At 33.2% G+C, this 23,390-nt stretch overlaps 1 protein-coding gene across 4 annotated transcripts in view; it reads left to right on the top strand.

Moving 5' to 3' along the window:
• Positions 1 to 23,390, top strand: part of SBF2 (SET binding factor 2) — a 369,201-nt gene that overhangs the window by 170,422 nt on the left and 175,389 nt on the right. For all 4 annotated transcript variants that reach the window (XM_039863556.1, XM_039863554.1, XM_039863555.1 and 1 more), the window contains exons 4-6: positions 18,815 to 18,937; positions 20,270 to 20,380; positions 22,069 to 22,174. In XM_039863556.1, coding sequence (XP_039719490.1) covers positions 18,815 to 18,937; positions 20,270 to 20,380; positions 22,069 to 22,174 — 340 coding nt within the window. The remainder of the gene's footprint in view (positions 1 to 18,814; positions 18,938 to 20,269; positions 20,381 to 22,068; positions 22,175 to 23,390) is intronic.

Raw genomic sequence — 23,390 nt, 5'->3', positions numbered from 1 at the left:
TATATTTTTATGGATAAGTGTTTTCAAAATTTTCAGGTAGATACACAGAAGAGGAATTGCCAGATTATATGGTAGCTCTGTTAACATTTCCATTTTATAGATGAAGCTAAAAGACTTACCCAGGGTCATTTCAGTACTAAGTCAAACAACTTGAATCTGTATACCTCCAAAGACCAAATACTAAAACAAGGCTATAAACATTATATCAGTGTGTTGTTAGTTCAGTAATAAGTGTCAAGAGCAAGACCATATCGGTCTTCTTTATTATCAATATCTGACAATGAAAACATTATAAATCAATGGAATCGATACAGTTCAACAAATGTTGTGAGAAAATTAATTTAAATGCTCATAAAATGACAATTACAAACAAATGAGCAATATGCCTAGAAAAATGAGGTAATAAAAATGGATTTCCAAACTGATGGGAAAACTTGGAGCAGCGGAGGAAATCACATGTAAAACACTTGAAAGACTTTTCTGAAGAACAACCTAGTTATTTTTCCTTTGTTTCTCTTTACTCCCTGCCCTGACCCTGATTATCAAACTACACTGTGGTTGTTGTAGAAAATTTAAAATGTATTGGGTGAAAAGTAAGAGAACAGAAAAAAATAATAGTTTGACCTATTTTCTTTCAATAATAAAGTTTTTTTAACTAAAACTTTTGATAGGTATAATTAATGTCTATCTACTAATATACCATATAGATATAATATACTTAATTTCCTGATGGGATTTGTCAGTGTTATAAATAACATTATGATGAATAGCTATTTGGAAAAGTACTGCTTCCCTCAAGGAGGGTTTTGTTAATGAGAATCTGCCTGACTGAATTATGAAATTATGAATAGAAAAGTATGGAAATAGACTTGCTTCTAATATAATTAACATTATACTTGATAGTATTCTAGAGACTAATTCTCATACCTTATTCAACAAAGAGTCTAGTGAGAACTAGCATAAGTAACATAATTTAGAAAGAAAAGAATTGAGAGATTTATATATTCTGAGTTTATCCTGTAGTTTGATAATTTGCAATATATCAAATATCCACATGAGATTCTTCCTATGGAAAGAATGATGAAGATTATACTTTTTACAAAAGGGTTTTTAATCTGTCTTCTCCACCTTATTCAAAGGAGAATTGACTAATAGAATGCTGAATCTTAACAGTCCCCTTGACATCCTCAAAGATGCATTTTGTAGAGGAATTAGCTATGGTTAGTTAATATTATATGCTTAAAATTATATGGGACATCAAAACAACAGGAAAAACTTTTGAGAACAAATTTCCAAAGTCCTTCAACATTAAATGCCTGTTCTCAAAAATTTTTTTTACTATTTTTTGACTTTACTGAGGAATAAATGACAAAATTGTAAGATATTTAAAGTGTGCAATGTGATTTCTTAATTTTAACAATAATTTTACCCCAGGAAGGGCTGTGGTAAGAACTGTATTATTAATATTTCATTTAAATACAAGAAAGCTTATTATATCTAAATATACTTAAAGGAAAAAAAGTCTAAACATCTCAGTTTCAATTTGACTTTTCATATGTCGTCTCTTCTAGACAGTTTCTATGAACTAATACCTATTTTTTTTTAATTAAGTTTATTTGGGTAACATTGTTTAATGCAATTATATAATTTTCAGGTGTACATTATAATTTGACATCTATTTATTCTATTGTGTGATTACCACCCAAAGTCCAGTTTCCTTCAGCTACCATATATTTGATCCTCTTTACCCACTTCACCCTTCCCCAGGCCCCTTATATTTGAACCCCATTACCCTGTCTACCTCTCCCCTCCTTCCCACCCCCTCCCTACCCACTAGTCCATTGTCCATGTCCCTGAGTCGCTGTTTGTCCTGTTCATTTGTTGCTTTTAGGTTTATATCCCACATATAAGTGATATCATGTGATTTTCTACTTTTTCAGTCTGGCTTATTCCGCTCAGCATAATTATCCATCCATGTTGTCTCAAATGGCAGTATTTCATCTCTTCTTATGGCTGAGTAATCTTCCATTGTATATATGTGCCACAGCTTCTTTAGCCAGTCATCTATCGTAGGACACTTCAGTTGCTTCCATGTCCTGGCCATTGTGAATAATGCTGCTGTGAACATCGACGTGCAAATATCTTTATGGATATGGGTTTTCAAGTCTTTGGAGTAAATACCCAGTAGAGGGATTGCTGGATCATATGGTAGATCAATTCTTAGTTTTCTGAGGAACCTCCATACTGTTTTCCATCGTGGCTGTATCAATTTGCAGTCCCACCAGCAGTGTTTGAGGGTTCCTTTTTCTCCACATCCTCTCCAACATTTGTTATTACTTGTCCTGTTGAGTATATCCATTCTAACAGGTGTGAGATGGTATCTCATTGTGGTTTTGATTTGCATTTGCCTAATAGCTAGCGATGTTGAGCATCTTTTCATATATTTGTAGGCCATTTGTATGTCCTCTAGGAAGAAGTATCTGTTCAGGTCCTCTGACCATTTTTTGATTGGATTGTTTGTTTTTTTGTTGTTATTGAGTCGTATGAGTTCTTTGTATATTTTAAATATTAAGCCCTTATCAGAGGTGTTGCTTGTAAATATATTTCTCATTCAGATGGTTGTCTCTTTACCTTGTTGACAGTTTCTTTTGCTGAGCAGAAGCTTTTTAGTTTGATGTAGTTCCATTCATTTATTTTTGCTTTTACTTCCCTTGCCTTTGAGGTCAAATTCATAAAATTCTCTTTAAGTCCAAGGTCCTTGAGTTTAGTTCCTATGTTTTCTTCTATGCATTTTATTATTTCAGGTCTTCTATTCAGGTCCTTAATCCATTTTGAGTTAATTTTGGTGTATGGTGATAGACAACAGGCTATTTCATTCTTTTGCAGGTGGCTTTCCAGTTTTCCCAGCATCATTTATTGAAGAGGCTTTCCTTTCCCCACTGTATGTTTTTTGCTTTTTGTCGAAAATTATTTGCCCATATAAATATGAGTTTACTTCTGGACTCTCGATTCTGTTCCACTGGTCCTGTGTCTGTTTTGCTGCCAATACCATGCCGTTTTGATTACTGTCACTTTGTAGTATAATTTGAAGTTGGACAGAGTGATGCCTCCAGCCTCCTTCATTTTTCTCAGGATGGCTTTGGCAATTTGAGGTCTTTTGTGCTTCCATACAAATCTGATGATTTTTTGTTCTATTTCTTTAAAAAATGCAGGTGAGATTTTGATGGGAATTGCATTAAATCTGTATAACGCTTTAGGTAATATGATCATTTTAACTATATTGATTCTTCCAACCCAAGAACACAGACTGTCTTTCCATTTCTTTATATCTTCTTCAATTTCTTTTACTAGGGCCTTGCAGTTTTTATTATAAGGTCTTTCACATGTTTTGTTAGATTTATTTCTAGATATTTTATTCTTTTTATTGCAATTACAACAAGAATTATTTTTTCCACTTCTTTTTCTGACACTTCGTTTTTAGAGTATAGGAACACTATGGATTTTTGAACATTGATTTTGAATCCAGAGACTTTACTCTATTTGCTTATTGTTCCTAGTAGTGTTTTTGTGGACTCTTTAGGGTTTTCTATATAGAGAATCATGTCATCCACAAATAGTGACAATTTGACTTCTTCCTTTCCTACTAAGATGTCTTTTATATCTTTCTCTTGTGTGATTACACTCGATAGGACCTCCAACGTTATATCGAATAACAGTGGCGATAGAGGATAGCATTGTCTTGTTCCTGATCTTAGAGGGAAGATTTTTAGTTTTTCACCATTAAGTATCATGTTGGCTGAGGTTTGTCATAGATGGCCTTTATTATGTTAAGGTACTTCCTTTCTATACCTATTTTGTTAAGTGTTTTGATCATAAATGGATGCTGTATCTTGTCGAAGGCTTTTTCTGCATCTGTTGATATGATCATATGATTCTTATTTCTTAATTTGTTTATGTGGTGTATTACATTAATCAATTTGCATATGTTGAACCATCCCTTGTGCCCCTGGGATGAAGCCCACTTGATTGTGGTGTATAATCTTTTTAATACGTTGCTGTATTCAGTTCGCTAGTATTTTATTTAGGATTTTTGCATCTGTGTTCATGAGAGATATTGGTCTGTAGTTTTCATTTTTTGTATTATCTTTACCAGGTTTCAGTATCAGGGTAATACTGGCCTCATAAAATGAGTTGGGAAGTATTGCCTCCTCTTCAATTTTTTGGAAGAGTTGGAAGAGAATAGATATTGAATCTTCTTTGAATGTGTGATAAAATTCACTGGTGAAGCCATCTGGTCCTGGACTTTTACCTTTTGGTAGGTTTTTGATGATTGTTTCAATTTCCATACTGCTGATCGGTCTATTTAGATTTTTCAGTTCTTGATTCAGTCTAGGAAGGTTGAATTTTTCCAAGTACTGGTCCATTTCTTCCAGATAATTAAATTTGGGTTTCATAATATTCTTGCACGATCCTTTGTATTTCTGTGATGTCAGTCATAATTTCCCCTCTTTCATCCCTAATTTTGTTTATTTGTGTATTTTCTCTTTTTTCTTTAATGAGTCTAGCCAGGGGTTTGTCAATTTGATTAACCTTCTCAAAGAACCAGCTCTTTGTTATATTTATTTTTTCTATTTTTTTGTTTGTTTTCAATTTCATTTATTTCTGCTCTAATTTTGATTATTTCTTTCCTTCTACTGACTTTAGGCTTCATTTGTTCTTCCTTTGCTAGTTTTTTAAGAGGAAGTGTTAGGTTGTTTATTTGGGCTCATTCTTGTTTTTGGAGATAAGCCTGTTATGATATGAACTTTCCTCTTATGACCGCGTTTGCCGTGTCCCAAAAGTTTTGATATGTTGTATTATCATTATCATTCATTTCTATGTATCTCTTGATCTCTTTTTATTTCTTCTCTGAGCCAGTTATTCTTCAGTAGCATGTTGTTTAATCTCCATGTATTTGTGGTTCTTCCTGCTTTCTTTTTGCAGTTGATCTCTAGTTTCTAAGCATTATGATCAAAGAATATGGTTGATATGCTTTCAACCCTCTTATGTTTGTTGAGGCTATCTCTGTGTCCCAGTATGTGGTCGATTCCTGAGAATGTTCCATGTGCACTAGAGAAGAATGTATAAGCAGCTGTTTGGGGATGAAAGGCTCTGTAAATGTCAATTATGTCCAGTTGGTCTAATGTGTCATTTAAAGATGTTATTTCCTTATTGATTTTCTGTTTGGATAATCTGTCCATATCCGACAGTGGGTATTTAGATCCCCTACTTCGATAGTGTTTTGGTCTGTTTCTCCCTTTAGTTCTGTTATCAATTGCTTTACATATTTCGAGGCTCCCTGATTGGGAACATAGATATTAATAAGTGTTATGTCTTCTTGGTGCTTGATTCCCTTTAACATTATGAAGTGTCCCTCGGTATCTTTTTTACCTTTTTTATTTTGAAGTCTAGTTTGTCTGATATTAGTACTAGTACTCCCAATTTTCTCTGAATGCCATTTGCTTGAAATATCATTTTCCAGTTTTTACACTTTGAGTGTGTATTTGTCTTTGGAGCTGAGATGTGTCTTCTGGAGGCAGCATAGGTTTGGGTTTTGTTTTTTGATCTATTCTACAACTCTGTGCCTTTTTATTGGTGAGTTCAGTCCATTTACATTTAGGATGATTATTGAAATATGTGGTCTTCTTATAGCCATTTTGTCTTTTGCTTTCTGGTAGCTCGATGTTTCCATTGCTTCCTTGTCCTTGTGTTTCTGTTTTCTTTATTTTGGTTGGCTTCTGTAGGTTTTGCGTCTGGTTTTTCTTGTTTTATGTTATATACTTCAGTTCTGAATCTTTGGTGTGTGGTTACCATTACGAATATGAAAAGGATAGTTTATATATATATATATGTAAATATATGTATATGTATGTATGTATATGTATATATACACACACACATACATACACATACACACACACACATACATACATACACACATACAGTTATGCATTTTCTTCTGCACGTACCTCATCTCCATTCCCCTTTGTGAATTTGGATCTTTGAATCCTCCCCTTTTCAGTGATTGTTATCTCAGTTTGTCCCTATGTATGCTGAACATTCATTACTATCTTTTATAACAGTTCACTTCTTATTATTTAAGCTGGATGCCCTGTTCTTAGTAAGGATTGCACTCCTCTGCTTCTATTTGCCTGATAGTCACTTTATCCCTCATTATGTATTTTTGTTGTTGTTATTTTGTTTTAGGTAAGCTGATCCCTTTCAGTATTTCCTGTAGTGCAGGTCTTGTAGTGGAGAATTCTCTCAATTTTTATATGTCTGGAAAGGTCTTAATTTCTCCTTCATATCTAAAGGAGAGCTTAGCTGGATACATTATTCTAGGCTAGTAGTTTCTTTCACTTAATAGTTTAAATATTTGATTCCATTCCTTTCTGGCTTGTAAGGTTTGTGCTGAGAGGTCCAATGATAATCTAATGGGTTTACCTTTATATGTTACTGCTTTCTTCTCCCTGGGTGCCTTGAGAATTCTATCTTTGTTGTTGATTTTTTATAACTTTAATACAATGTGTCTTCGTGAAGGCCTTTTGGAGTTGAGATAATTGGGTGTTCTATTGACTTCTTGAATTCCAAGCTCCAGCTCATTCCTTAGATTTGGGAAATTCTTGTCCACTATTTGTATGAAAATGCTTTCTATTCCCTGCTCCTTTTCCTCGCCTTCGATAATGCCTATTATTCTTATGTTTCCTAGTTCTTGTATTTCTCTTTCATTATTTTTCATTCTTTGGTTTCTTTCTTCTTCCTTCTGATGCATTTCTAGATTTCTGTCTTCGATATCACTGATCCTTTCCTTCATTTGATTGACTCTATTTCCAAAGCTTGCTGTTTCATTTTTCAACTCTTAACAGTGTGTTCTTCATCTCCAGAAGTTCTATTTGGTTCTTTTTGAGGGTTTCAATCTCCTTGCTCTGCTCATCTAGCTGTTTTTGCGCTTTCTGAAATTGTTGATATGATTTATTTCGGAACTCACTGAGTTTTTTCAGAAGTACCATCCTGAATTCTCTGTCACTTAAATCGCATATTATCTATGTCTGTACGCTTATTTTCTGGAGATTTTTCTCTTTCTTTCTGAGATGCCTTGTCATCTTGGTTGTTCTGGTGATTAATGGACTATTTCTCCACCTGGGCATTAATGGAAATGTATTCTGCTGTTTTTCCACAAAGAAGATTTATTATATAAAGGTCTCTCTTTAGCCTGCTGCAAACATGCAAACATGGCGCTTTTCTTTTGGCTGTCTGTAGGTGGCGTCTAAGTGTCTTAGATCCCTGCTTTATATAAAGCCTAAATGCCTTTTTTATTTTCTGTAGATATTTAATCATACTTGCTTCTCTAAATTTCAGTACCTGTCAGTGTTAGCAACAGTTTCGGTAGCTTGCTCAGATTCGCCTGCAGCAACGTGGATCTATTTTGGAGGGTTTGGGGGGAGGGACCCTCTGGGTTCGGGGTTGGGGGCTGCAGTTCAGCCTCAGTTTTGCAACTGGGGCCAGTAGAAATCAACTGTTGTTTCTCTGCGGTCCTGTCCCATTTCTCTGCAGTCTTGTCCTGTTTCTCTGCTTTCTGCCCTGATGACTGAGCCCTGCTGCTGGCTGCGTAGAAAAGTCCTAGCACTTCCAGGCAGGACTGTTCAGGGAATTCGCTGCACCTTCACCCCTCCCCCTCCTCCTGCAGAGAGCTCTTGAGTCTGATAAAGATAGCTTCAGTCTCTGCAGTTTTTGCTCAGAGTCTCCTGGGGCTCCACGGTGATTGGGAGTATGGGGTGTGGGGCCCTCTCGGTTGAGGGGTGGGAGCTGCAGCTCAGCCTCGGTTTTGCAACTGGGGCCAGTAGAAATCAGCTGTTGTTTCTCTGCTGTCCAGTCCGGCTTCTCTGCTTTCTGCCCTGATGACTGAGTCCTGCTGCCGGCTGCATAGAAAAGTCCCGGCACTTCCAGGCAGGGCTGATCAGAGAAGTCACTGCCCCTTCACCCTCCCTCCCCATGCAAGGAACTCTGGTGGCTGCAAGAGGCAGCTTCTTTATTTGTCCCAGTCCACCGCCCAACACCCGGGCTTCTGACCTGTGGTAGCTCTTATGCACAGGTAGCACGCTCAGACGTGCTGTTGTGAAGTTTGGGTGCTTGTTGTTCAGTTTTAGATGCTTGGCTTATTGTTGTTTCAAGGGGAGAGATCTGAGGACGTCTCTCATTCTGCATGTTTTCCCAGAATCCCGAACTAATACCTATTTCTCGTAAAGATTATATATGAGAATACAAGAGTGGAAATAGAAATAGCCCAAGAGTTAGAAGACTTGACTTATTAATCTCCACTATACCTTTAATGAGCTGTATGACCTTGACAAGGCATTTCACTGCTTTCGCATGAGATTGCTAGTTCGTAAAATGAAGTAGGTGCCTTCTAGTATTCTATTATTTTTATTATTCTATCATGTTAACTATATCTGGTATTAAAGATATATTTTAATTTTGTTCACTGTAAATAGACCTAAAATTTTCTGCTCAAATTATTATCCACAAAATACTATTCCTAGTCATCTGAACAAGTCACACTTTTTTTGTTTAATTTAAATTAGTTTCAAGTATACAGTACATTGGTTAGACATCTATAATGTTTTATAAAATGATCCCCCCAATTGCTCCCTCCCTCCCCTGGCCCTCCACTTAGCTATCACATTAATGCTAACTGCATTCCCTCTGCCATGCATGCTCCCTGTGCCCAACTATCAAGGCACACTTTTTTGATGAATGTGTATTGGTAGAATTTATTGCTTGATAGTTGTTTATAATCAAATGTTTTATTTCTTTATGAATATTTCAGTATGCCATGTTACATGATAACCAAAGCTTCAACATGTATTCTGTAAGAAAATAAAGCTAAATCTTGATCTTTGTGCTTAGCATATAAATTTCTCCAGGGATACCAGGAAAGGATATTTTATTTAACCTATGAATTGGTAAACTTAAGTTCTGTAACCTTGTAACTCACCAAATAATATTGATATAATTGTTTAGTCTTAAAAAATGACCTAGTGTTTTATCATTTTTAATTTTCTTCAATTTTAATAAACAGTGGAAAATAACTTTCAAAAGAGTGCATTGATTATGGTGGTTCACAAAATAATGTTCTTGAATTGATGAGAACCTAATTTTGGAATGGTTAACCTTTTTAGAAAGGAAACAAACCAGAAATTTGTCTGCTGTTTCTTCACCTCACACAAGTTTGACTTATTATCTCTCTTTCTCCAGAAAGAAGGATTAGCTTAATTGTATTTATCATAATTTTCACACTTTTGGTCAGTCCTAGATATTCTTAATAATTTCATAAGATATACCAAAGAACTCTTGAGTACTTTCGAACAATTGAAACTTGAATCAATTATGTCTTGGGGATAAATGATGAGTAGAAACATACTTTAGTGCCAGTGACCATATTCTTCAGTTTATAATGATTAAGTTATTAATTCTGATTTATTCACTGATATTAATTCAAGAGTAAAAGATGTTTTACAGAAGATATGCAGTTGAATATGCATAAAATTTTAATGTTTAACTCATAGCTCATATTTTTAAAAGGACTAAATTATGAAAATGAAATGGCAGGGTAGATATATATTACAGTTAAAGCTGGTCAGAGTACAAAGCATACAGCTTTTTTCTAAACTTCATCTCTTTGAGTATTTTGACTTGCCTCATTGTTGGATTTCTCCTTTTCCCTTAACCTTTACCTCTGACTGTTCTATTTATTCTTTAAGTTCTACCTCACTCCTGTGGGCCTCATCCCTTCTCAGAGTGTCTTGAGCACTTTAAATACAAATTTCAAAATGTTACAATACTGTTTTGTACTGGCTGCTGTTATTGCACCTGTGTTGGTTTTAGCACTTAAGCTAGATTATAAATTTCCTGACACTAGGGACTGTATGTGTCCTCTGTGACACCCACTATGTGGTCAACTGTGTAGTAAGTGTTTAATAAATAAACACATCTTGATAAATTACTGTTTACTTTTTATAACTTTAAACATTATGTTATAAAGATAATATAAATATAAACTTTTTAGAAAATTAATTTTTTAGATGTTTGTATATTTTTCATGTGATATATATCAACTATAATCCCATAACCCAAAGAGAACTGCTAATTTTTTGGAATATAACTTTCAGACCTTTTCTCCTTCATTTTAAAAATATAAATATATTTAATACATGAAAACATACACTGTATAGTAGTTTTAAAACTTTATATTAATAGTCCTATGTCAATATATTTATGATTACCTTTAAATTGTTTTTATAGTCATTATTTCTTTTTTTATTGAGCTATAATTGAATTAGTAGCCATTATTTCTACAGAGTTTCACCTTGTTGCTGATCTGTTTTTATATAATGGATAAAACACTGGTTTGAAGAAGAATGGTACTCAAATTTATTGAGCCTTTAATACGTTCAGGGTGCATTGCCTCCTGATTCTCCCCATTTCATTCTTCCATTCCTATACCCGATCTCTTTCTTCTTTTGTAATCTCAATAAATAGCATTATTATTCATCTAGGTGTTCAAACAAAAAACTGAAAGTTTTCCCTTATCCTCCCTTTCGTTTATCTTTCACTTTAAGTATAGACATCAGCAAATCTTGTCAATTCTACTTCCAAAATAAATCTTTAGTCACCTACTTTTCTTTGTCTCCCCTCTTACCACTTCACCATCTATCCTTACCACTTCACCTTCTTGCTGATCTGTTTTTATATAATGGATAAAACACTGGTTTGAAGAAGAATGGGACTCAAATTTATTGAGCCTTTAATACGTTCAGGGTGCATTGCCTCCTGATTCTCCCCATTTCATTCTTCCATTCCTATCCCCGATCTCTTCTAACCAGCCTTCTTGTTTCTACTTTTGCCTCTTAACAAGCTATTCTCCATTCAGCATCAGGGCGATCTTTTTAAAACAGAATTGAGATTACCCTCATTGCTTAAAGCTCCTCAACAAATTCCCATGGCATTTAGTATAAAAAAACTAAATTCTTTACCTTGGCCTCAAGGCCCTGCATAATTTAACCTCAACTTACCTCTCCAGTTTCTTCTGCTGTAGTTCTCCCCCTAGCTGCTTATATTTCATATATTCTGGCTGCTTTTCTTGTTTCTTAAAATGTATTAAACACCTTCCTACCTTAAGCCCTTTGCATTTGCCTGTCCCTCTGTCTGGAATGTTCTGCACTTAGATTTTCAAGACACTGGTTACTTATTGTCTTGCAGATGTCAGCTCTAGCTTCATCAGAGAGGCTTTCTCTGACCTCCTTGGCTCTATCAGTCCGCTTCCCAGTCACTCTCTATCTCTTCATCTTTTTTATCTTCATAGGTCTTAACACAAACAAATTATTTTGCTTATTTGTTCATTTATCTTTTTATTTGGACTCCCCTACCAGTATGTATGCTTCCTAAGAGCAGGGGCTCTGTAACCACTGTAGCCTTAGTTCTTGGCACCTGCTAGGCACCTAGTAAATACATGTTAAATGTGTAAACAAGTTTATGTATCATTAATCATCTTTTATAGTCTATACACTGACCACATAACCTCTCTGAATCACTGTTTGCTTGTCTATAAAATGAGAAGGTTGAATTAGGTGTTTTCCTAAGGTCCTTTTTAGGTTTAACTGAGCAGTCTCTGTACTCAGGCCTTAATTCTGTAATTTACTGCAAATGTGACATTGGGTAGGTGACTTACCCTATTGCTATGTAAGTTTTCTTTTTTATAGATAATCCTACTTCAGAAGGCTGTTGGAAGGGTTTAATGAGTTAATGTATGTACATCTACAAGAATATAAATTTATAGGAAGATCTTTGTCTCTGGTTTGCTTTTAAAATCTCCATCACCTGGAACAATGCTGACATATAATAGATGTTCAGTAAAGGTTTTATATGCTTTAATTTTATTGTGGAAATTCTCAAACATACAGAAAATTAAAGCAAATAATATAACACTTTACCCATTACACTTTAACCAGCTTTAAAATTTATGAGCATTTTGTCAGTCTTTTAAAATTTAAATCCCTGATTTTTTTTTTAAGGGAGAGGCATTTTTTAAATAGTTGGTATGCAATCTTATATTGGTTATATTAGTTGGTATACAATCTTATATTGGTTATATTAGTTTCAGGTGTACAATATAAAGATTCAACATTTTTATGCCCTACACTGTGATCACCCCACTACTTCTAGTAATCATCTATCACTATGTAAATTTATCACAGTATTATTAACTATATTCCCTTTCTCCTTTTCACCCTTTGTCTCTGTTTCTATGAGTCTGTTTTTGTTTTGTTTGTTTGGTTTGGTTTGGTTTTGCATTCCGAGATGTAAGTGGCACCATGTGGTATTTACCTTTCTTTGCCTGATTTATTTCACTTAGCATGATACCCTCTAGATCCATCCATATTGTCACAATCGTCAAGATGTCATTTTTTTTTTGATGCATGATATTCTATTGTATATATACACCATATCTTCTTTATCCATTCATCTATTGATGAACACCTAGATTGTTTCCATATTTTGGATATTGTAAATAATGCTACAATGAACATTGTGGAGGGTATATCTTTTCGAATTAGCGTTTTCTTTTTCTTTGGATAAATACCCAGAAGTGGAATTGCTAGGTTGTTTGCTATATCTATTTTTAGTTTTTTTGAATAATTTCTCTACTGTTTTCCATATGGGCTTCACCATATTGCAGTCTAGGGGGAGGCATTTTAAAGCAAACCCCAGACACCATATTTCACCTGTAAATATTTAGTTTGCATCTCTAACATTGCCAACCTTCTATCATAATATTTAACAAATTAATTATAATTTTGAATAATTACTTAATATTTAATATCTATATATTTTTACATTTAAAAAAGATTATCTCAAAAATGTCTTGGTCCATTTAACTCAGAGTTAAAACAATGTCTATACGTTGTATTTGGTTGCTATTTCTTAAATTTCTGTATAATAACTTTTTTGGGAGTAGTGAAGAAACTGATTCATTTGTTCTATGGAATGCCCTACATTCCGGATTTGGCTGACTAATTACCCCTGTTATGCTTAAACTTGTACTACTATTCCTCATAGTTTCTATAAAATGATAATTAGATGTAGAGGCTTGATTCACATTTAATTTTTAAAGCAAGACTACTTCAAAGATTTTGCCGTATTTCCTATGGTATCACATTAAGAGGAACTTAATGTCTGGTTGTTTTACTTTTAGTAATGTTAAAATTGATTTGTGAGATTGGGGTAGTGCCAGCCTTTCACCTAATGGTTTTAGTATCTATTGATGATCATTATCCAAATACATTATTTCAGTAGAACTTGCAGAAGGTAATGTCCAAATTCTGTTATTTCGTCTGCATTTATTAACTAAAATACATCTATAAAATGGAACTTTTGTCAACTACCATTTGATAAAAGACAGTAAATTTAATTATTTCCCCTTATTTTAAAAATCTTCGGAATAGTAGATTGGTACCCTTGCAATCTTCAGTAGTGACCAATTTTACAAATTATCATTATGAACTTATGGATTTTTGTTTATTTGATGAGTTTTAATCAACTGCAGTTTTTATTCATTTAGATTCTATTAGTCTTTGGCAGATTCTTTAATTTTTTCATACAATAAGATGAATAGGCTCATTTTGTACATTTTTCTGACCCAGATATAGAATGCGATTTTTCCAAGGAGTCCTGGTTTCCTTTACTGGGAAATAGTATTTAATAATTTTCTTATTGAATAAATGAATTATTAACACTGATATGATGCTTAGTACAGTGTCTGTCATATAGAATATAGTGTGTGTTAGCTGTTATTATATTCTTTTGTATTCTCATATTAATTAGTCTAGAGCAGTGATTCTCAAAGTGTGGTCCTTGGATCAGCAGTATCAGTATCACCTGGGAACTTAATAGAAATGTTAATTTTCAGACTCCACCTCAGACCTACTGAATCAAATACTCTAAGGGTGAGAGCCAGAACTCTATTTTAACAAGCTCTGCATGATTTTGATGCATACTAAAGTTTGAGAACCGCTGGTCAAGAGAGTTCCTAACTTGTCTGCTGAGAACGGGCCACAGGCATGCTCAGTATTTTCTCATGGCAGCTGTGCAGCACCCTAGATCCCTGCAGCCTTGTCCATTTTCCAGTCTTTTCAGATCTAACATTACTTAATGAAATATGAGATTTAATGAAACCAATATCAACTAGAATAATCTATTTATGAAGTAAGCATTACTACCCAGCCTTCTAAGGATATAGAATATATGAACATATACATATCTGTTTCACACATTTTGTATCCTAAATAGTTTGTGACAGCATTTTACAACATGTATTCCATAAGGCACTAGGTCCTCTAGATATTATGTAATAAACATATTGGTCCAGTAAGTTTGAGAAATACTTTATATTTTATCTCCTTTGCTTGGCATTGTACAAGCAAAATTTACATATCCAAGTTTGAGAAATTCTGCAATAAAGAAACTTTTTAACTTTGCTTTAACTTATTGTTTCAAAATTATTTGATTTTTGCTAAGTAAAACCTATATGCTTCCAGTAAAAAACGCTTTGGAAATGCTGCCTTATGAGAAGATTTAAAAAAATTAAGAAGCTTTCTGGGTGAATATATAGTAACCCTACAAATGAATTTATCCTGCTTTGGAAATACTATGAGCCCAGGAACTATTGAAGGGGAAAATATCAGGGGTTTTTTTGTTTGGTTTGGTTTGTTTCGGTTTGTTTTTTGCTAGAGGTAAACTTGATTCTGAACTGAAGACTAAGTGGCCTGACCTGATTTGTCTGGAGGCTTAATGTGTATTTCTCATGTAGTCATTACTTTCCAGACCAGTGCAAGGATAATCTAGGTTTTATCATGTGGACATGTCAATATTATTATAAGATTATTTGGGAAGAAATGAAGATGCTTTTCAGAGGGAATGGTAGACCTTACAGAATTTTGCAATTACGTAGACTCTTTGATTTTCAGTTTTGGAAAATTTTAAAGCTCTTAAATTGTTTTATTGAGGCAACTCTTCGTAATGAATGGTACATTGTAATAAATTATTTACATTTCAAAAATGAAAGGTAGAACTGAAAGTTTTTTATTTGCGTAATTTCTCTTATCCTCCCTTTTAAACTGAGCTTTTAAAGAAATTTTGTAGAAATAGTTATAGTGTGAAATGTTATTATTGAAAATGGACTTAGCACACAGATGATATTGAGTGCAACAAGTCTTTTTGGGGTTGAAGGGACAGGAACCGAGTATTAGAAGTGCAACAAAGATGAGGTTAAAGTGCTCAACCTGAACGATGGGATAAAGTTCCTAAAGATTGTGTCTATCTACTCTATGGTGTCATCCCATAAAATCAATAATCTAGTAATTATTAGCATTTTTGTCTCAGGATATGTTTAAAGGGCAATAGCACTTTTGGGGTAGGTCGATATGGTAGGTACGAATTTATCTCATATTGTTGAAGCACAGAGACAATGATCTGTATAGAATATAAATTACATAAAAGTGGGGAATCCCACTAACACATGTAGTCCATAGTAATAATCGGTGGGAAAAAAAAATCTGTAAATGGGAAAATTGTGACATGTGCTTACGATATGTATAAGAGATAAGGTGAACTTGAAAGTTACCCTGTGAGACAGTGTTAAAGAAAATTTGTATCTTTAAGAGGACCTACTAAAACCAAGGAATAATCTTAGGTTAGAAGAATGCTTGCAAATATTCAGTGAGATAAAATATATGAAAATATTTTATACTATAAACATTAAATTTCAATGCATTATTATAACATCTATTACATTCATAGCCTGTTTTAAGTTTCCTGCTTATTTTTACATTTCTCACATATTTTAAATATGTGACTGTCGTAAAAATACAAACCAAATAAAACCAGTATAATTACATAATTATTACATAAAATATATTTATTCTAGCTGCTATAGGGAAGAGGCAGTATTCCCTTACATGATAAATTATTTATAGAAAAATTTGAGTAAAACACTATGTCTCCTAGAACAAACCTTTATTTTAACCAACAGTTTTGGGGTTTTTAATTTTTTTTTATCATAACAGTACATTTTGCTTTGAAAAAAGGAATTTGAATTTTCTCTAAACTTAAGACATTGTATTCTTGTAGGAGAGCTATTGGAATCGAGAATAAAAACATTTTATGATTTATAGCACATTTACAAAGTGAAAGTCAACATCTGTAATAAAAAGTGATGTAAATAAAAATGCATTGTTTTTACTTGATACTGATTTACATTATATTGGACTCTTTTTCTTTGTTAATAACTTCCATTTAGTGAAAGAATAGCTTCAAGAAATGACCAAAGCATTCTATTTTGTGTTTTGGTTAAAGTAGGTTACTGGTCATTTATTTGAAATCTACTTACTCAAGCTGACTTCTAATGGCACTCTAGGGCATTTATCACAATCTCATAAAAATGTGGATAACTTTATCCCTTTCAGGAATTTCAGTCATTCTTTTGTCATTTCAAATTTATTAGTAATCCGTGAAGAATATGATTCATTAAGTGTGGAAATCTTTAGTAAATTTATATTCATTACATTTGTATTATTTTTAAGGATTTCAGAAACCAAGCAACCTAATTTTAGCTTTTGCTTTGTAACAAATGAAAATCTTTCAAAAGCATATGGACCTTATCACATATATAAAAAAAAGTAAATGGGGAAAAAAAGTAAATGGATAGTTCCCTTTGGATATGTGCACTTCATAGACATCTAATAATTTGGTTGTATTTCACTGTACTAGAAACTATATGGGCTCCAAAGGAAATAGGAAATAAAATTCTTAGCCTCTATGAGTAGGGGGAAAGAGACTTCCCTTTCTTGGTAAAATACCCATAGAACTATTCTGAGGAAATTTCATTTCGGTATGTATGCAGTGAAGAAATACTAAGTTTCAACTATGTGTCCAGCTCTTGTTTTAGGAAGTGGGAAATTACCAGGGAAGAAACCAAACAGAAATCCTGGCCTAATAGAGCCAAAAACAAGATAAGATAAGTGAAATGGATAATATGTTCGATAGTCACAAGTGCCATGGAGAAAAATAAAGCAAGTAAAGAAGATAGAGAATGTTAGGGGCTTGCAATTCCAAATAGGGTGCCAGCAAAGGCTTAGCAGAGCAGAAGGCTCTTGAATGAAGACCTAATGGAGATGAAGGAATTAGTAATTAAGATGTCTGTGGAAAGAGTATTCCAAGCAAAGGAATAACAAGCAAGTGCTTAAGACTCTTAGTTAGGAGTTTGCCCAGCATGTTTAAGGAGCAGCAAGGAAGCCTAATGAGGCTAAAGAGGAATAGGGGAGGAGACTAAGGGAAGCTGTTAAAACAATGCAGGCAAGCAATGATGGTGGCTCACGGTGTTGTGGTAACAGAGGAGATGGTGAGAAATCAGGATATGCGGACAGTTTGGGTATGGGATATGAGAGGAGAATCAGGATTTTTGATTTGCCAAATGGAAGAATAGGATTTCCACTAACTGAAGTAGAGAATACTGCAGGAGGAGTGAAATTTCAGGGGAAAGATTGGAGCTATGTTTTAGACATCTTCGAGATACCTGTTAGCCATCCAAGTGAAGATGTCAAGCAGGCAGTTGGATATGGCATTTTATGACATTTGAGGGAGAGGTTTGGCAGGAGAAATAAGTATGAGCAAGTGTGATACATTGATGAACTGTGCTAGGAATTAAGAGTAAGAGAAAAATTGGTAAAGGAAAGGCTTCAGGAAGAAAGAAATTTTAAGCCGGACCTTTGATTAATGAGAAGTAAAGAGAAGAAGATTCTGGTTGTGGAAGATATCCTAGCATCTCAGAATATCATCTAGAAGTAAATCTGAATGCTTTACTACCTTGCCTTTTGTTGTTGTTTTTTTAACTTAAAATTTTATAGTGGATCATATAGTATCATAGAATAGTAGGTGCACAGGAAATGTTTGTTAACTCATAAATGAGAGTAATATTTTTCTAAGTTTATTTCATTAACCAGTGTTTAGTCATTGAAACAGTTGTATTTTTATCTAGGTGTTTTTATTGTGCTACAATATATATATGACATAAGATTTACCATTTTAACCATTTTTAAGTAAACAGTTCAGTGGCGTGAAGCACATTCTGAAACTTAGTTTTGTGTATAAAAATCTTTTAAAAATCAACATTGTTGTTTAGGGGCAAAAGGAATTTAGAGCTGATTGGACTTTACTTCTAAGTGCACTGAGCATTCTGGAAGCCTCAGAATTCTAAATGATTATCACTTTTGTTTGAAAGAGTTGGACAAGCAGAAGAACAAAAATGAAAATTAGTACCTTCTAAAACAGATTTTTTTTTCTTGAAAACTGACTTTCCATTTAAATGAGTGTCATTTTTAGTTTTGGGGTTGCTAATTAAAATAACTTGAATGTTTCTTATTTACCTTTGATTACTGATACCTCATACAGAAACCAAATGCTCAGATAAAGTTGTGGTATGTATCTGGAGCTTAAGGAGCTTTTCAAAAATGCAAGTATGCCCTGCTTCATAATTTCTTTGCCTACTTAGATTCCTTTCAAAGTATGCTCTTTATTTATAGTTTGAGTTTTATCGATTATAAATTACATTTTCTAATTAATTTTAGATTTTGTAAATTATGAAACTGTGTGATATGTCTATCTTTTGTGAGTTATAAACCTAGGAAGTTCTGTCTGTTACTTACAGTACCTCTTTTTCTAGGGAACAAAGAAAGAAGAGATTGAAGGTGAAGTGGAAGTGTCTGGTTTAATTCAGCCTGCAGAAGTGTTTGCTCCCAAAAGCTTGGTGTTGGTATCCAGATTAGATTATCCAGAAATTTTTAGGGTAAAGAACTCTTAGTTGTCATTGTTGATCTGTATTATTGTATAAATCTATTTTGAGTGAACCTTGGTAACAACTTCTTTGTATTTCAAATATCTTTAAATTGATTTAGGAATTCATCAATAAAATAAAATTAGTGTGAACACAGCAGAAACGTATGCATGTTGAATGAAAAAATACCTGAGTAAGTTAATGTGACTTTAAATTTCTAAGGATGTAGTGTTTGTTTTAAAAAGGTCTCATGTTTACTGATTCCAAAATTTATGTATTTTAAAGAAATTTTTTGATTACCTATAGCAAATTTAAAATGCATTAGTAATATAACTACATTGTGTACTTTTACTCACCTTCTTTTGATGAGTCCAGCTTTAAGTAAATAGGATAGATATTTGAGATTTCAAATCGTTCTAATTGTACCACTGCCAACATAGCTTTAAAATACTGTTTACTTCCAGATATTGTGTTTTTTTAGATGCCCAGAATTTTTAAATATAAGAAAAAATTTTAATTTAGTTATAACTACATTTAAGCTTTGAAAGAATAGGGCTTTTTTTTTTATTTCGGTTGCTACCTTTGTTAGCAGTAATGTTTACAGTGGTCCAGAATCACAGATCTTCTTTAAAAAGTGTAAACTGTACCTTAAAATTTCCCAAGGATTTGGGAAATTAACACATAATTTCTGGCAAACTTTTTCATATTGTTGAAATTATATGTATTCTAGAAAAATAACTTGATGCCAAGATTTCAGTGACAATGGGGTGACTCCTAAATAATACTGATTTTTCAGAGTTACAAAATTTAACAAACTGAAAGACTCAAAGATTGCATTTTATCTTCCATTTTACCACTTACTTTCTTCTGAGCTTAAAGTATTAATCATATCTTGTCTCTATTTTGCTATTTTTGTGTTAATTCACATAAGTTAAATTTTTATGTAGAATAAATGCTCAGAATTTATAAGAATGCCAAAAGAAGATGAAATTTCTAAATGTTTATCTTGAAATTTGGCATTTTACAAAATAAGATGAGAAAAAACAATTTCAAGTCCTACAAATTTACCAGAGTGGTTATCCCAACACAAACACTTGTTTTACAAATTATGGATTTCTGTTCTTTGTAAGCTCATCTCAAATGTTTATTTAGAGCTTCTGGTTCTGGAGGAAAATTTAATAAACTTAATAACATTTGCTGCTTAAAATTTATTCCATGGTTACTGTAGAATATACTTTGCTAGGTTCAAAGAGAAATTTTCCTGGGAACAGATGTCACAACAATTTATTTTTAGTGCTTATTTTTTTTTTTCATGACATAACTACGTGCATCTTCCCTTTGCAGGCTTGCCTGGGTTTGATCTATACTGTATATGTGGATAGTCTGAATGTCTCCTTGGAAAGTCTCATTGCAAACCTGTGTGCGTGCCTTGTCCCTGCGGCTGGAGGGTCTCAGGTAAATAGAATAAAAAGGGAGATGAAGAGGGCCTGTTCCTCATCTCCTTTCCTCCAGTTAATTTAATTTTATAAAGAAAAGGAAAAAAAAGAATTCTTTAAATATTTTTGTTTTAAAGAGGGCCTTCGTTTAGTTAAGCATTGTCCCTATGGTCTGCCTTCCAGAGACCCAAGATTCCATTCTTTTCTTAGGTCATAAGGTTAATTTTAACACAGGGTTCACCTTTCACATAGCATAATTAGAAGTCATATTTCGTGTAACTTGAACTCTAGTTTACATTTTCTTGGAAATAACACTTTTTAAAATTGAACTTTTAAAATATGTTCTTTCTACCCCTTTTACTCTACATTAGTTACGCCTCATTTTATTAACTTAAATTAAAATTTTAAAGTGAAAAAATTAAATCACATTAAGAAAACTCTCAAAACAGTTTTTTTCAACCTTATAACTATTTCTGAATAGTTACTTATTCACTTCCCTGGATAACAGCAATTGTATTTGGTCCTAAAACCATTTCGTGTGTTATATATAATCTTTAATAGAATACCTTACATTTAAGCTATTAAAAGAAGAGGGCCAGTTTTTCTTATTTCAGTTTGCCACCTTTAGTAATAATGTTGACCATGGTCCAAGATCACAGATCTTTGGAAAGTATAAACTATACCTTAAATATTCCCAAGGATTTTGTTATAGATTGAGCCTCAAATGAGGACATAAAGACCTTCTACTGAAATGAAACTTTCTCACAATGTTCATGTGTTTTTCACTTTCTGTATGTCTTGAGATTTTCTTAATCGTCTCTGAAGTAGAAAAATAAGAACCTCAGCTCTCTGACTTAATGTATCTAAGGTACGATATCTTAAAAAAAAAAAGAGAGAGAGAGAGAGAGAGAGACTCTTAAGCCCTAAAATTGATTAGTTAATCACTTATTTTGCTTATTCATACGTAATATTGGATGAGAGGGTAATCTTCTAAAAATTACATGGTTTATCTTCAGTCTGACAAAAATATTTTTAATAATTAAATTGGCATCCTTTTCCGTTGCCCTTTGCCTTTTTAACTGTCTTCTGTCTATCCCAGTATCTTTTGTTACTCTTGTTTTCACTCCTTTTTTTCCTAACTGCTCTCTTCTCCTTCATTCTTCTACTTCTGCTCCAAGAGCAGAATTTAAAATGGGAGTTTGGTTACAAATGCACCTAAACTTTAAAGCAGTAGATTTGTTTTATGGGCCTTTATTATGATGAGATTTTTGTTAACTTTATTTTATTTATTTTAAATTTTAATTTTAAAAAACTTTTATTGTAGCTCTTAGAAATTTTTAAATTACATATGTGGTTCATATTATATTTCTTTTATTTTTCCCATTTTTATTGGTATATAATTGGCATATAAATGTTAACTTTAACATTTTATTATTTTTTAGTGAAGTATAATTGTCAGTGATTTTTATATTTCATTGTTACTAAATTTTCAGCTTTCAACTATTGAGTTTTCATGTACTGTATTCATTTGGGCACAAAGTAACTTGAGTGGTTGGGCTACATTCTCACCCTTTGCATCTGTTAATTGGATCTGAATATGGTCAGTGTCTGCTCTGAAGCTGGACTACAAAGGGATTTTTTTATTTAAGAAAATATCTGAAAAGAAATCAGTTATGTGTTCATGTGTGTGTGTTTCTCATTATGCAGAAGCTGTTTTCCTTGGGTGCAGGAGATAGACAGCTGATCCAGACTCCTTTGCATGATAGTCTTCCTGTCACAGGCACTAGTGTGGCTCTCCTGTTCCAGCAGCTGGGTATGTCTTTTCTCTCATTTTTAATGTCTTCTTTTGGAAATTTACCAAAAAATATTTATTTTAAGCTCATATCACCTGACATGAATCAATAATATAAAAAACAACCATTAAATATAAAAGAACCATTAAACAAATGTGGTATATCCACACAATGGAGTATTATTCATCCATAAAAAGGAATGAAGTGTTGATACATGCTACACCATCAATGAATCTTGAAAACAAATGCTAAGTGAAAGAAGCCAGGGACAAAACGACGCATATTATATGATTCCATTTATATGAAGTTTCTAGAGTAGGCAAATCCTTAGAATCGGAAAGTAAATTAGTGGTTGCCGTGAGCTAGAGGGGAGCGGGCAGTGGAAATTTGACTGCTTATGAATATAGAGTTTCTCTTCAGGTCATGAAATTATTTTGGAGTTCGACACTAGTGATGGTTTTACAACCTGTGACTGTATTAAAAACCATTAACTTGTACACTTTAAAATGAGGAATGTTATAGTATGTGAATTTTATCTTGATAAAGAAAAAAATACTAGGGCCCTGTCAGACAAACTCAGAAACCATCTTGAAGAGGCTTACAACTGATCTAAGATGGTACAATTTGAACTTCAAAAATGATAATAATTGTAATTGTTTGAAGCACAGCAAATATTTTTAAATCCATGAATTCATACTAATATTAAAATAAAAATGACAGGGAACCAATTCATACTAATATTAAAATAAGAATGGCAGGGAACCAATATGTTACCTTGAAAACTTATCAATAAAGGAAATGAATCAAGCATTTATTCTGCCTTGCCTATATGAACTATAGTACAAGGTATTCCAATAATAGATGAGGGAAATTGTCTCTTTTTAAAAGTATTCTATCAATAAATGGAAAAGAAGTTGTAGAAATAGAACATTATCATTTTACAACCCTCAATGAATAAAGATTTAAGCATCAATAACTATTATCATAAGAAGAAAAACGAGCAGATATTATGTGCCAAGACTTCCCAAACATTACATGTAGTTTTGCCAGAGATTAAATCTGAATCTGATTGCAGGAAATACAGAAGACAGGGGAACATATAGAACTGTACCAAGAGACCGTAACTGTCAAAAGCCAGGCTCTTGTGAAGACTCTATTGATAACATGTCCCTGGTTCTTTAACAAATAAATTATAAAGAAAGGAACCTCTAGATTAAAGGAGATTTAAAACATGTC

This window comes from Pteropus medius, unplaced genomic scaffold, assembly GCF_902729225.1.
Source record: "Pteropus medius unplaced genomic scaffold, Ma_sr-lr_union100, whole genome shotgun sequence".
NCBI lineage: Eukaryota > Metazoa > Chordata > Mammalia > Chiroptera > Pteropodidae > Pteropus > Pteropus medius.
Note: the sequence above shows the minus strand (reverse complement) of the source record. Positions and strands in the feature narration are given on the sequence as shown.